This window comes from Marmota flaviventris, chromosome 14, assembly GCF_047511675.1.
Source record: "Marmota flaviventris isolate mMarFla1 chromosome 14, mMarFla1.hap1, whole genome shotgun sequence".
In the NCBI taxonomy this organism is placed as follows: Eukaryota; Metazoa; Chordata; class Mammalia; order Rodentia; family Sciuridae; genus Marmota; species Marmota flaviventris.
Window position 1 is genome coordinate 23,182,302 of NC_092511.1, and position 15,525 is coordinate 23,197,826.

Here is a 15,525-nt window from a genome sequence, read left to right on the forward strand (position 1 = left end):
TCTATCCCCTAATAGTGTGCAGGTATCCAGGTGCCTTATAGGTGAGACTTTGAAGGTTGGTGGAGGCTTTGTGCCTCTGGTCAAAATTTTGCAAGGTGAGTGTTAAGGCCCCTCAGGGATATTAGCTCCTGAAAAATTAAAGTTCAGGGTTATTTTATTGATCAGGTCTTCACAGTCTGCAACAGTTTTACCCAGACCTTAGCCCTTAACATAACATCTTAGTAACAAACAGGGCACCTGTGGCTCAGAGGTTATACACTTGTTCAGGATCATGCACTCTTAAGCAGCAGAGCCTAGACAAGAACCTATTGCTTCTGCTTCCAAAACCATTTCTACTCTGTGTAGTAACTAAAAAATGAAGAGGAGTCTGGTATCACTGCTTCCTTAGATATAGTCTCTAAAGCATGCCTCACTTTTTTTTCTTTTTTTTTAAACCATGTGCACAGACATAATGGTGAAAATGCTGGGTATTGTGTAGCGGGTACCTGGATTTGGTATGTGGGTTTGGCATTATGCATACAGGACCCTGTGTGTGCCCATGGCTTGTGCAAGGATAATGGAACATTTGTATCCTGCTTAGAGAGTACAAAGCACTTTCACATGTCTGCAATTGGTGGGCCAGCTTGGCCCCTCTGGAAATTTCCTTTGCAATCAGAGTCCCAGTATCCTTAAGGCTTTTTAATCCAGGGGATGTTTTTCAAGCTGCGAGCTTGCAGCTGCTGCCGCTGGGGCTAAAGAAGGGGGTTGGATGGCAGATGTGAAGCTTGCAGAAAAGCTGACCCCTTGGGGCTTTAAGTGGGACATTTTGCCAAAAGGAGCACTAGACAGACAGAGACATTTAGGAAGGCAGCAGGATTGGACTTTGTCTCCCTGAGGCTGGCCTATTATTGTTATTATGTAATAATAACATGCAGTTCCCCTTTGGAAATTCACACAAGGATTACTTTTGTTTTTAAGTGGAGGGGTGGAGGGAAGACCTGGCTGAATTGGTTTTAATATAGATACATGGACTCAGCCACCTACTGTTGTGGTTTATTCTAGTTCTGTCTTTAAAGAAAAATTCAGGGTTGCCCTGTCTTAGATGGGACTATAATATTCAGGAGAGTCAGAAGAAGAAGGTTTGCAGATGGAACTTTGTCACTGGACTGGACAAGGGCCCTGGTGCTATGGGTTTGGAAGGTTTGGAAGCGTGTGAGCTTGTTTTGGTGCAAGCATTGTTTTGAGCACCTCTTATCCTGCCTCCAGAGATTCCCCTGGTCTCACAGCAAGTGAAGGCTCAGAGGAGGAAAATGCATGCATTTGTTGACTGTTGGTCTGGATTTCTTGGCAGCCCTGACTATCTGAGATCGGCCGAGATGACTGAGGTAATGATGAACACCCCATCCATGGAGGAGATTGGCCTCAACCCCCGGAAGGATGGCCTTTCCTATCAGGTGAGTTAAGTACTCTTGCTTAGCGTATGGTGGCTTTTGCTGGGGCTGAAAGTGTTACAGAGCTGGGGACTTTAGAAAAACTAAGACAGCGTGAAGATCCTCTCTTCAAACCCTGACTCATGTGATCAAATCAGAAAGATTTTAGACATGTTGCTCAGAGTAATAGGAATGAGTTTACTGAAGGAATAGGAAAGGGGTTAGGGACATTCTCAAGGGAGAGAGTGGGTCCTCTCAGAGAGGAGAAAGACAGTGTGCCTGTCCTGCACTCCAGTTTTATTGGGGATCCCAGAGAAGTTTCCAGAGAGTCCCACCCAGGTTCACCTCTTGACTTTTGACTGACAGCAGGATGACATCAGACTTTCAAGATCCCACTGTCATGGCAACTCTAGGTCACCTTGGCCCATGCTGGCAGGTTCTAATTGGATTCTTAACCATGCATTCTTACAGATTTTATGGTTAGGAGGAATGACCCTTATCTCCCAGAGTTTCAGGATCTGGTCACAAAAATATCCCGAGTTCCTCTTGTCAACATTATCTTGGGCCTGCGTTTCTCTTGCAGTTAACAGGTAGTTTGCTGAGGAATGTAACATATCCTGTCCACTAAGGGCTGCAGTAAATTGCCTATTGGAAAGGAAAGCATGTGGGGTTCAGTACAGTGGGCCCGTTTGAAGGGGCCCTTAACCTTGGATTCCCACCATCCTCATATGTCTGTTTCCTAACAGAAGCACACTTGGTTTTGTGTCCCAAAGCCACCTGTAAGAGCTGTGTGACCTTAAGGCCAGTCCCCAAATGCCAGGAAACCTTAATTTCTTCATCTGTAAAGTGGGGTATCAATAGACTTCACCTCATAAGATTGTGATGATAAGTCAGCAGGTGAGAGGATGGGTTTAAGGCATTCATAGTGCCTGGGACACAAAGTGTCCAGCAGACATTAGCCGCTGTGGCTGCCAACCAGCTTAGAGATCATCCTGTCTGGTGGATCCAAAATGCATAAAGACCATGAAAAGGAACAAAGTGACACTTTCACTCTCTTACCCCCAGGGGTCTTAACAGGCTGGTGACAGAGCACTTGTTACCCCTGGGGCAAATTGCTTTTGGATAGTCTAGGAGAGTTCCTAGGTTGCTAAATTTGGGGGAAGGAGGAGTTCTGTTTGTAAGGGAAGACTGTGAGGCTAGGGGAGTTTATAGAGCTGCTGGTCCAGGGAAGACAGATGGGGTGAGAGGGGCCATGCTGCAGGAATGAACCACATGCCTGCTGTGGACCAAGCATTGTACACACATTGCTTGCTGTGCCACAGCTCAGAGGTGGGAGTTCTCACCCTGCTCCACAGAGGACACAGCCCCCAGCTGAGTTGGAGACGTGGCTCTCTCCAGCCCCAAGCCTCGCTCTTCTGATTCATGGCATGCCTCCACCTTGGGCTGGTTCTGGCTAGAGTCTAGACTCACTCTGGCTGGTCATCCTTAGAGCTGTTCCAGGGGCATTTATTTTGTAAAGAAAGAAACAAATAGAAAACCAGAGTAGGTGCAGACTGATGAGGGGAGAGTGATCAAAGGGCCAGGATGAAAGCTGAGGTTGGGAACACAGCTTGGACTCCCTTGGGAGGCTCAAGGAGGCCCCTTTGTTTTGTATCAATAGAGTCAGGCCCCTCCTGCGGGCTGTTAATGAGAATTCCATTAGCCTGAAGGGCTGAAAAGGCTCTTTCCCCAGAGTGGGTCTGAGGAAAGCTGTTGAGAGCCCCAGGGTCTGGTGGGAGGTGGAGAAGTTCCTGGCCTACCAACTAGGCTGTTTTTGGATATCAGTTTCCAAGCCTGTGAGTCAGACTGAATCTTTTTGTGGCTACAGGTGAGATTTTCTTTCATTTCAGGGTTTTAGATTTCCATCACAGAACCTTTCCAAACACAGTCATTGACTTCTTGCATGTGTTTTTTTACACTCTCCTTTAAACAAGTCCCAGGATAAAGGGCCAGGCACTGCAGGACAATTTTCTCAGCCCTTCAAGTGCTCCAGGCCCTTCTGCAGCATCTGAGGGTTGGTGCAGGTGATGATGGAGGAAGGGGCTGCCATGCTGGGTGAGGAAGACTTACTTGGGGCTGCAATACTGAAGGAAATAAAGTCACCTCTGGGCTCCTGTGATATCACAATAATAAGAAAAAATTACTCTAGTCTTCCCTTATGGTGCTGGACCAAGAGCCCAGTTCTCACAGCCCCCAGGAAATCTGTCTCTGCCCCTTGGGTGAGGACTATTGCCCAGTGCCAAAAGATCCTGCCTGGAACTTCAAAGCACTCTGTCAACAAAATGATTTCAGAAAGGGCTCTTGGTTGTGTAATGAAGAGAAAGGGGAGAAATTATACTGTTTGACCAAGTACACAGGCAATCTGGTCATTCTAGATATGGGCCACCATACAGAAGCTATGGTCAATCCAGGTATGGGCAGCAATGATCAAATCTGAGTTATAGAATCTAAGAAGGTCTGGAAGAGGGAAGTCAGAATAGGGCTGGGATTTGAAATAAAATGAAGGCTTTCAGGAGGCCACACCATGTATCATATAATTGTTATAGCAGCAGACACCCTTTGGCTCACCCCCGTATATGCCAAGTGAGAGACTCTGTAGTGAGCTGGTCTAATGATTCTCACGTGACAGATTTCTCTGGACCCACTCAAATTAGTGCTATCCAATTAAAAGCTTTCCCACCAGAGCTCTGGGGATTGGCTGGGCTGGTTCTTGGCCGGAGCTGGTCTCTCTGCATGCTTGGGCTTGGCTCAGATCTGGGGGTGGGAATCTCAGAACTCTGCACTTGGCTTTCCTCCTGAGGATAATAATAGTATGTGGCTTTTATTAAGACCTGCTTTTCCAAGGAACTGAGAGTGGGAAAGAGACATCAATCCCAACTTGGCAGATGAAATAGAATCTCAGGCTTGTGGTTTGACCTTGAAACAAGGTCATCAAATAAATGGCCCATTGGACTTTGTCAGTCATTCCCCCACCTTTCAAACCTATTGAGAATGAAGCTTTCCTGATTTCTCTGTACTGGATATGACCTTTCTTTCAGTGCTTGTGGCATTTTGTACTTTGCCAGGATGTTGTGCTGGGCTTTGAGGATATGCGTCCTACCTTACCTTCTCCTTGCCTGGGTCCTCAAGGGCAGGGGATGACTTACTATCACCTTTGTACCCTGCCCCCACCCAGGGTACCTACTGGCTCAGTGCCTTCACAGAGCAGGTGCTAAGTGGATGGTGGGCAAGTCTCTTGATTCAGAAACTGGCCACTTTCATCTCTTTCCTAGATCTGCTCAGGCCCATGCCTATAAGGGTTCCAAGTGAATGCCCTTTTATCCTAAAAGATACAGTTTAGCCCCATCTTTTGTCTTTTGATAGTACTGTATTGCGAGCCAGTACCATTTGGATATCACATCAGATAAGTGATATCCATGTCTGCACATTTATTTGGCATGAATTATGTCATCCCACAGGTTGGGTGAGTAAATAGTTATTAGAAAGTCTGAGTACCTTTTGAGCAGGCTGTTGGTGGCAGCCGATTCTCAGAGCTGAGTGGGAGGTCTCCATGAGGACATTTATGACCCTGAAGGCTTTAGCTTCCTGCCTACACTGTAGGCCCCGAGTCACCAACCTGTGGGACAGGAATGTCTGCTGGCCATCAAAACAAGTCAGTGGCTGCCTGAGAAGCCTGCTCCTTCCATGGCTCCAGGACTCCAGGCATGTGGTGCTCGGGGATCTCTGACTGGGTCTCCTTTTATGCTAGGCTTGCATTGGTCTGGGCTCTGTACAGGGAAGCATCCTAGGGGAGCTTCTGGGCTCTTTTGTTGCTAAAACCCAAGAGGCACTGGGATTCTGATCTTGTTGCCTGACTCCCCCCCCCCCCAGCCCCCGCCCAGTGCATGTAGGCCTCCACAGTTTTACCCACATCAAGGTCAAGACATAACTATGGCTTCTTGGTTTTAAACTGTCCTTTCTAAAGCATCCCAAATAAGATCTGATATCAGTATCCTTCCTGGGGACTCTTTCTGGGGATCCCTTTCTAAGCAGAGCACACTCCTGACTGGTTGCCTTGGTATTCCACCTGCCATTGCTCTTGATCATGTACTTCTGCTACTTGATATCATCTACCAGGCAGGCAGGCAGCAGACTTTTCTTCTCAGGGAGTCAAGGGACGCCACTCTCAAACCCGAAGGAGCAACTTCTTCACAGAATGCACTGCTCCGGTTCCCTGTGTGTTCCTTTTGATCTACTGAGCAGAGAGCTTCTCCATCTTCCCCTTCATCTCCCAGGGCAGGAGGGAGTAATCCAGGGGAGGAGGAGGGATAGAAGTGCCCCAGATGGTTTTGCCTTTGCCTGTTATTTGCTTCTTGACATCTCAGTGCCTCAGTCTCACTCTGTCCTGGGGAGGACTCATAGGGGCTGGGAATCGGCTCCCAGGGAATTGGGCCCTGGACAGGGTCTTCTGGCCCCTTCTGTCTCAGAGGCTCATCCACAGCCAGCTGCTCTCTCTTCAGAGCCCCTTGTTCTTTACCAGGAACAGTGATTTCTCTCTGGTCCAGGAGAGCACTGAACAGCAGCATTTCAGAACTGTCCTCATGCACCCTACACGGAGCCACCTTCATGAATGTCCTGAGCCTGGCTCACTGTGCTGCTCCCATCAGGGTGGGATGCATGTGTCTACATAAGGGCTGGGCATAGCTTCCCTGTTCCTGGGTTAGGGCCTCAGGAAGGTTGCTGCTCAGCAACATACTACTGTCCCCCTCAAGCCCCTGCATGTAGGTCACTCTGGGAATAACTTATCAGCTCTGTTTGTGTCCTCCTCCCGAGTCCTCTTGTCTCATTGGTTACCCCTGCATGTCCCCCAGAGCTTGAGAGGCCCCACTGAGCAACTGCACACAAGTCCCATGGTCACCAGGAAACCATCTTTCACAACATCAGACTTTAAAAAGGCACAGGAGTCCCTGGAGAGACATAAAGCTAAAATTCCAAAACACTTGGCAGGAGACAGCCAGCCACAGACACGACATGTTACTGGAATCATGGCAAGTTTTCTTTCTCCATCCCAACTCCCTCCACCGTTCTCCTGGGTAAAAATCACACCAGTGTGATGTATGAGAGGCAGCTCTGGCCGCTGGGTTTGGAAGCACAAGGAGCCCATTTCTCTGAGTGGCATTGAGCTGCCTCTGCACACACTGCATCCTTATTCACCTCAAGTCCACTTTGCATGAGGATCCAGCACTTTCCTCCTATACTCAGAGCCTGCTGTGGAAGGCCCCTGGATCAGGCCGCAGAAGGCTGGAATTGTTCCCATGGGAGAAGTCTCCCTCTCCCCCTTCCCCTGTGGGCACAACAGTGGGTCTGTGCCCAGCCAGGGAGAGAACAAGCTTCCTTCACTGCCCAGCCAGCCAGCTGCACACTACAGCCATACAGCCTCCTCTCAAAGGGCCCGTGTTGGCCCTGCCGCCTCCTGCTCACAGTGGTTGGGTGTTCGTCACACCACAGAGCCAGAGGCCATGTCTTAGACTGTCTTTGTTCCTACAGTACCGGCCACGGTGTCCTATAAACAGTCACTTAATGAGCGCTGAATGATGGGCCGGGCCTTTCTCTCCTTTCCCTGCACTGAGAACCAGGCCTGTGCCTTGGCAGTCCCATAGTGTAGATTTTTATAGGGTCAGCATTTTCTGAGCCAACCCAGTCCCCCATGTCGGATAGAATGGAGGGTTGTACCATGAAGAAAGGGATGAGTTTGGGTGGCGAATCTTGTGACTGAAGTCAAGAGCTATTCCTGGGTGTCTGGCGAATGTCCTGAAGTGATCTTTCAGGCCTGATCCTGAAATAATCCTCAGAGAACATGAAGATAGGCCCTTCATTCACACAGGGCCCCGACTCGCTGAGGTTCCCTTCTTTCCAGTCTAGTAGCCACAGCGACACCTCTGTCTGCCTCTCACCTCCCCACCTGCCCTTCCCACTTTAGGAAGGTTCTGTGTCAGCAAATCATATCTTGTGCCAGCTGCCTCCCCTTGACTTGGCAATGGTTCCTTATTGCACAGATCCATCTTGAAAACAATTTGCCCCAAATTTCTCCAAATTGTTGTCAAGCCAGCCTGGGGAGTTGGGGAGCTCCCTTGGCCCTCTCCCCTTTGGGCTTAGTTGTCTTGCTCTGTGGGCAGCTCATCTTAGGTGAACTGGAGAACAGGCCCCCAAACATGTAGCTGAATCAGCATCGACTACTTGCTTCTTGAACAGAAAGTTTACTGGAGTCAATAGGAAGGACGGTTTTAGGTTTTAGATCTCTCACATAAAGCAGGGTAGATCCGAGCAAAGAAGGTGTCACATGTCTTTCCCGAGATAGTTGGTCTCTAGGCCTGCCTGACTTTCTCCTGGCTTGACTTGGGGTGGTTTCCAGACAGAATTGTAAATATACCTTGGAATCATCTTCTACTTTTACTTTGTAGAGCTTAAAGCAGTTGTCCAGCCCTTTGGACGGAACCCACTGCCTGCGGACACTCTACACCACACACATATACACACGTTTAAGAGCCATTTAACACACACAGTTGGAAGGCAGAATGTTAACACAGTAGTGGTTGTTAAAGATTAGAGTGTTGTAGTTATAGGAAACGTTTTCCTTCTCTTTCCCTCTTTGTTAGTAATTTCATATCATTCTGGATAAAGTGCATGTTGTATGATTTTTAGGCTTTTCAAATTTTTATACCCATTATAAAATTTTTATTTTCTTCATTCAACTTTTTGTTTTCCAGTTACCATGTGTAAATCACAGCTGTTAACACTTGAGCATCTTTTGCCTTCTTTTTCCAAGGTACTTAGAATTCTATGTAGCAATAATTATATGTTGTTCTGTTCTGCAGTCTTAACAGCATCTATCACCAGTGCCATGTCATTACAAGTTAACCTTAAAACTACTCCAGAGTTGAACTGGAGATATAGCTCAATGATGGAGCACTTTTCTTGTATGTGCGAGGCCCTGGATTCAGTCCCCAGCGTTGCACAAACAAAACGAAACAAAAAACCCAAAGCTATCATTTTTAATATATGCATAAAGTTATAAGGTTGTTTCACTATTTTCCATTGTTGAAATTTTTAGGTCATATTATTTCCTTATAAATGATATGATAATTTACATATAATTCTATCAATCAACCTGTGCATAATTTATACTATTTCTTTAGAATAATCTGAGTCCAAAGGTAAAAATGTGAGTTTGTGAGTGTACATTATCATTAAAAGGTAATATTTAGCTGGGTATGGTGGCATATGTCTATAATTCCGATGACTCAGGAGACTGAGGCAGAAGGATTGGGATTTCAAGGCCAGCCTCAGCAATTTAGCAAGACCCTATCTCAAAAAATAAAAAGGGCTGGGAATGTGGCTCAGCAGTAAAGTACCCCAGGTTCAATAATCCTTCGTACCAAAAAAAGAAAAATAACCCATATTCCTATCACTGAGACATTCTGGTATGTTTTCTTTCAACAGGTTTCTGTGTACTTATATTTAAAAAATAAAATTGAAATAATAGCGTGTGTGCTGTAGTGAATGCTTTTGTCATTTAACATATTGTGACTATGTTCTTGTCATTTGGTTTTCTTTGTAATATAGCATTTTGTTATGTACCATTTCTTACTGCTGAATATTTAGGTTGTGGCATATTTTGTTCTTACAAAGAACACTGCTCTGAACATCATTTTACATAAACCTCTGCACGGGTCTAATTAATTTCCTTGGAATAAATTCCTGGAAGTAGAATTCTTGATTTAAAGAAACTCAACATCATTTAGGCTTTTGATTTTATATTCCCTGAAAAACAGAAAATGTAAATAAAAGAGTTTATTATGCTTCCAGCATTGAAAGTTCTAGCAAACAGCATCACAGGGGTGTAACATCTATAGAGATGGAGTAATGGAGAAGCTTTGCAGGTAGAGTTAGAAAGGTGTTTGGGTATTTTAGCATGTTTAGAAGGTGTTATACATCTTTTCATGGTTAATTATTTCAAGCATGTAATAATTGATGATGTTTAAGCGCCATTTAAACAGCATTGCAAAATAGCTAGTGATGATATTCTTTTTTTTTTTTTTTTTAAGTATCAGGGATTGAACCCAGGGGTGCTTAACCACTGAGCCACATCCCCAGTCCTTTTTATATTTTTAAAATTTTGAGACAGGGTTTCACTTAAGTTGGTTAAGTCCTCACTAACTTGCTGAGACTGTCTTTGAACTCAAGATCCTCCTGCCTCAGCCTCCCAAGTTGCCGAGATTACAGGTGAGCACCATCACACCTGTCTGCTAATGATGATAGTCTTGACCCATGGTAGGTACGTTGATGCACTCTGGATTCCAAATGTGTATGGGTCTCTATTTTTCTTTGACATTGGAGTACCATGTAACGATGAAAAGACCAGAGAAATCGCTTTGGCCTGAAGAACCCCGAAATTTGACCAGAGTCATACTTAGCCCATGCCGCTCTTGGCATCCCTGGGGCTCTATATCTGGTTCATGGAATGCTCATTGTTGAAAAATAGTGCTTCCCTGGAATTAAGGCTGGGTTGGACTCTTAGAAGTAGAATGAAACATAAAGGACATTTTGTACCCCATCCAAGGACCTTCTACCTGATAAGCCTGTGAAGCTGCAGGTGTTTGAAGCATGTGAACAGTCCCAGCCAGTGTTCCAGTAGGGTCCACATGTTCCTCGTGGTTTACAAAGTTAATTTAGATGTTACACAGACAACTTTTTTAAATGTTAGCACATTTTATGATAACCACTTATGATCTATAATATTAGTTTCCCATTTATGTAGTGATAGAGTTTTATTTTTAAGCAAATATTTTTTTTAAAAGAGAGAGAGAGAATTTTTTTTTTATATATTTATTTTTTAGTTTTTGGCAGACACAACATCTTTGTCTGTATGTGGTGCTGAGGATCGAACCTGGGCCGCACGCATGCCAGGCGAGCGCGCTACCACTTGAGCCACATCCCCAGCCCAAGCAAATATTATTTAAATAAGTGAGTAAAAAAAAACCTAACAGGCATGTGGATTGGATAGGGATGACCAAGGTGGTCCCTTGAGGCTGGCAATCCCAGGCACGAGCTTGTGTGTGAAATTCCTCAACACAGTTCTTTTAGGGGACATCACTGTTGTTATCATGAAGGAATTTGTTTTCTTCAAAAGTCCCCTTAGAAATATCCATAAAGACAGCTAATATTAAATTACAATTTCTGTCTTTCTTTGGTCATTTGCCCCCTCAGATGTGGCAGTAGAAATACCAGGATCCTTCCTGGCTGTTTTCCTTGGCACTGTAGTATTGGAGATTTTCATGCCAAATTACTTCTTGATAATGTGTCTGTGTACTTCACATTTGAACAAAGTGTTAAAACAGGAAGGCAGCTGCCCCAGGGGTTCACAGACACTTTCCAGGGGACATGACAGCAGGAAGCATTTTCAGGAAATCCATGTCTACACCTTTAGCTTCCTCTGGTGGCTTTTCTCAAATTGCAGTTCCTGCAGACTGGCCTCACCAGGGTCCCTTTCCTACCCCTCTGTCCAGATTGTCCTTGCCGCCCACCCTCCTGAATTCTTTCAAGTTGCCTTCCCCAGGATGGAAACTTTAGGGACTTCAAACACATGGACCACTCAGAATGTACTGTCCAGGTAGCCCCATAAGTCCCACCCCTCCTTCACAGTAAGAAAGCAGTATAGTAAAAATTTACCTTTATGGCCAGACATGGTGGTACATGTCTGTAATCCCAGTGACTTGGGAAGCTGAGGCAGGAGGTTTGGAATTTCAAGGCTAGCCTTAGCAACTTGGCAAGACCTTGTCTCAAAATAAAAAAATAAAAAGGGTTGGGGAGGTAGCTCAGTGGTAAATCATTCCTGATTTCAATCCCCAGTACCAAAAAAAAAAAAAAAAAATTCTTGTATTTAGTAATTGTTTGTGATACATTCATCAATCAGTTAGATACTAATAGCTGCAATAAGCCAATCCAGATTTCTTTTAATCAACAAAAACTTAAGGTCACAGAACATTTTTTAATAATGTCCATTTAAATATATAAATTTACTTTTTTATTGCAAAGAAGTATGAAAAGCTAATGGCTAAACACTTGCAAACATAAAAATACATTAAGAAAAAGTTTTATGGAGAAGTGGGATGGAAATATTGATTCAAGCAGAGGAAGGAGTACTATGAAATATAGGAGCTTGGTCAGGGGTTTTCCATTGGGAGATGGCTGACATCAAACTGCTGTAGTTTTTATAACCCAGCAAGTACATTGGGAAAAAAAAAAAAAAAAGAGTGGTATACGTGTTTTATTTTCAGGTACCATTATTTATATCAGGAGTTTTAGGACATGTGAAAGGAGATGCAGTATTCAAAAATTTTAGGGGGTATGCAAACAAAATGTTTGGATCCCTGGGTGTCGAGGTCCCCCTTGGAGTCAGGACTGCTGATTTTCAGAGCAGGAGGGCAGCCTGGAGACTGGACAGTAGTGTTGACATGAAACATCTTCTATGGTAGCATGACTTTGGGTCACCCGGGGGTTCTCTGGACACTGCCAGGGACTCAGAGCTCAGAATCCCTCAGCTCAGAGGGATTATGGACTAACAATCTGGGACTGGACTCTGATCTTGGCTTCTCTGCTGTCTGTGCCATCTCAGGCCACTTGCGTCACTTCTTTGGACCTTATTTTCCCTCTAATCTCAATTGTTTTTGTTAGAAGGTTGAATAATGAGGTGAAATCCTCCGTCCTGCTGCTGGAGGTTCACATGGGATTGATGTGCGCTCTCTCTTGTATCAGCTTTTAGATGCTTTGAGGGCATATTTGCCGTTCCCCTCAGGTCTTTTTCACCTTTAAGATACATGTTGTCTTTCCATGTCTTGGCATGCATGGTTGTCTCTGTATGTTGTTGTTTTTCCTCCAGGCCAACAGTTCTCAAATTTTTGGTCTTAGTCCCTTTTATACTCTTAAAAATTATTTATGATCTCCCAAGGAGCTTTTGTGTATGTGGAGTATGTCTGGATATTTACTGTTTTAGAAATCAAAACAGAATCTTTCATTTTTTATATATCAATTCACTCAGAATAACAATGAAACCATTATGTTAATATAAATAACAATTTTTCATTAAAATAACTATATTTTTCCAAAAAAGAAAAAGTTCAGTGAGAAGAGAGGCACTAGTTTACATTTTTTTGAGAGTCTCTTTTGTGTTTGGTTTAATAGAAGTTGGCTAGATTCTCATGTGCACCCTCCATGAGTCAATCCATTGTAATAGATGTTGGTTGAAGTACATGAAAATCTGGACCATGCAGATCTGTAGTTAGAAAATGAAGAAATATCTTAACAATCTTTTAAAAAAATTTTAAATATTTTTCCAAAACTTAACAAGTGGTACTTTCTTACCCATTATGTGATAGCAGAAATCTTATCAGTGAGCTTTTTCTACTCTTACATTAAAATTCATTCCTCTGTCTGGCATTTGGAGTGATTTGTTTACCCATGCTTGGTTTTGTGGTGTATTGTATTCATCATTTGGAAAATATAGATTCACTGAGTTATGCAGATCTTCCAAATGTTGACGTTTCATTACACAGTAGCAAAATGTCAAATTTGTTAACATCTCTACCAATGTCATCAGAAAGCCTCAAGTACTAGGAAGTTATCAAGCTCATGGGCACTGATACAAGTTTTCCGGAATTATAATTTTCACTTAAAGCTCTATTTTTATCATTGGTGACAAATACTAACAGTCATTTTCCTCAAAGTGACAGACTTATTTTGTTCATTTTTTTTTAAAAAAAAAAATATATCTATCCAGAGCTCAAAAAAATGAGATTTTTGAAAAGAAGATAGATAGCTGCTCTAAAAAAAATATATATATATATATGTGTGTGTGTGTGTGTGTGTATATATATATATATATATATATATATATATATTATATACCTTCAGTACCCAAGTTGAAGTAACCATAGTTTGTTGGTTGGTCAGTGTGGCTAGTTCAGCTTGCAACTCAAACAGGCTTTCTCTGGGGATGACGTTGTATTTTGGTAAGCAGCAGAAGTACTTTTCATTTCATCCCTCCAAATATTAAAACAACATTTATTTTAGAGTCCGTATTAAATAAAAATTTGTTTTTTACTGCTTCACCAAAAACATTAAGGTTTTTGTTTTGTTTGGTTTCTGTGTTTTTGGTTGTTTGGCTTTTGTCTTAATTGTCAGAATGAGGTGAACAATACAATGACAACAAGTACAATTTGAAGCCACTGCATTAATCCTTGGGAAGGTGCCAGAGGTTTTAGTCCCTATTGCTTTTTAGACCATCAGGACAAGTGTCAACATGGTGAAAGAGGAATGGCTTCTTAGTATTGTTCTGAAAATATTTTAATACCATGTGCATCCCTCCCTGAAAGGACCTTGGGAGATTTGAGCTTTGAGAACCACTTCTTTAGCCTACATAAAATCCATCTGATGAGAGCATAGTAGGACTCTTGGCTGAAGAGATGGGTGTCCCTCTAGGATGTGGCCCTGTTTGCTTCAGTTGTCAGCATCAGTGCTGTGTTGGGGTTAACTACCCGGGTGTCTTTGACAGGAACTATACCATCAGGCAGTTTTTGTTTGAGGGGGAGAAACATTATTTTAAACTGGACAAAAGATGGGTAATTAGCTGATGACCTCACTTTGGGGACAAGGTGAATTGGCCTGGCAGGGTGCTGCTGAAGTGACCGAAAGCTGAGCAAAGGCCATGGGACAGGGCTGCAAGGAAGTCCTCAGAGACTTGAGAAAGAGTCGTTTCTATTCTGGGGTGGGTTTGGAAGCCATGTAGGGGTGAGGAAGGGAACAGACGAGGATGAGAAGGCTGTGGGACCAGCTAAATATTCAAGTTTTTTTGTCCCCAAAACAAACAATAAGGGGCTGGTTGAAATGGCAGCTAGGTCAGTCCGAGCTTTCTAAAAGAGAGAGGAGGTGTGGCCATGGGACATTTGAGTGGTACCAATGGAAGACAGAGAGAAGGATCCAGAAGACTGGGGATTCTGTTGTCAGAGGGGGGATGATGTGGTCAATAAGATACAAGCATTTGAAATCATCTGTGCCACAAGACTGCAGCCTTTCCTCACTACCCCAGAGAACTTGGAGAAAAATTTCTAACATTCTAAAAATTTCATCAGTTCCCTGGGCCCAGCATTATCAGTAGCAATTAGTGCTAATTAATTGGAATTTGGAACTCCCGGACTTGCAGGATGGGTGTGTATTTGAGAGATGTTTATGAAAGATGGTGTTTATCCCAAGGATTTCCTTTTCTTTTAAGTTTCAAGGCTAGAGGCTTAAGCATCTTTGATCCAAAGGAAGGAGATCCAGAGTTGCTCTAAAGCCCAAATCTCGGCCCAAGTGCCCTGTAGGATTAGAGACACCAGGATATGGCAGGATAGGGTGAGGTGGGTGTTCCATGGCTCCAGGCCAGAGAAGAGTGAAAACAAGATGAGAGTCTCAGAGATGGACAGTGAGCTGAGGGGCTCTGAGCAGAGCTAGAGATGGCCCGTCCCTCCCTGAACCCCTTCAGTTGCTCCTCTGCTCCTGAGCCACCATTATTTCTGTTCTTACCTGCCACATGCCACTTTTTCAGCAAGATGCCAAAAACATACTAACAACGTAATGCTAATAAGAGAATAGGAGGTGAGCATTTCAAAGACAGTACTTCTTCCCTTCACATATTATTAGGGGGCAAACTGCATGGTGGGTTATTCATTCGTCTTAGCTGCTACTCATTCATTCCACCTTTGGAAGAGCAGGAATTGGGAGAGATCTGCCCATTGTTACAAACCAGCCCCCACTAGGAAGGAATGAACACACAAGGCCAATCCATTGTCCAGGAAAAATAAGAAATCTAGACTTTGGGAATCTGGGGGTCAGGAGGGACCTGACTTACCCAGGTGCAGGTCCCTGGAGTGGGCTGAGGGAGGTCCGTAGAGGGAAGGCCTCTGGCTACCAACCAGCCGCTGAGCGGCCAGGGTCTGGGGAAGGCAATGGTTTCCATTCCAGCTGGCCCCATCCCTGCCCTGGGGAAACAGGGGCTCTGGGA

At 44.1% G+C, this 15,525-nt stretch overlaps 1 protein-coding gene across 4 annotated transcripts in view; it reads left to right on the forward strand.

Annotated features, from left to right (window-relative positions):
- The window catches only part of Lbh (LBH regulator of WNT signaling pathway), a 30,260-nt gene that overhangs the window by 6,173 nt on the left and 8,562 nt on the right, over nt 1-15,525 (forward strand). For 3 of the 4 annotated variants that reach the window (XM_071601455.1, XM_027933362.2, XM_027933360.2), the window contains one exon: nt 1,331-1,433. In XM_071601455.1, the coding sequence (XP_071457556.1) occupies nt 1,356-1,433 (78 nt within the window). In that variant the 5' untranslated portion in view covers nt 1,331-1,355. Of the gene's footprint in view, nt 1-872; nt 898-1,330; nt 1,434-15,525 lie in introns of those variants that run through there. The other variant, XM_071601456.1, reaches the window with a different exon arrangement.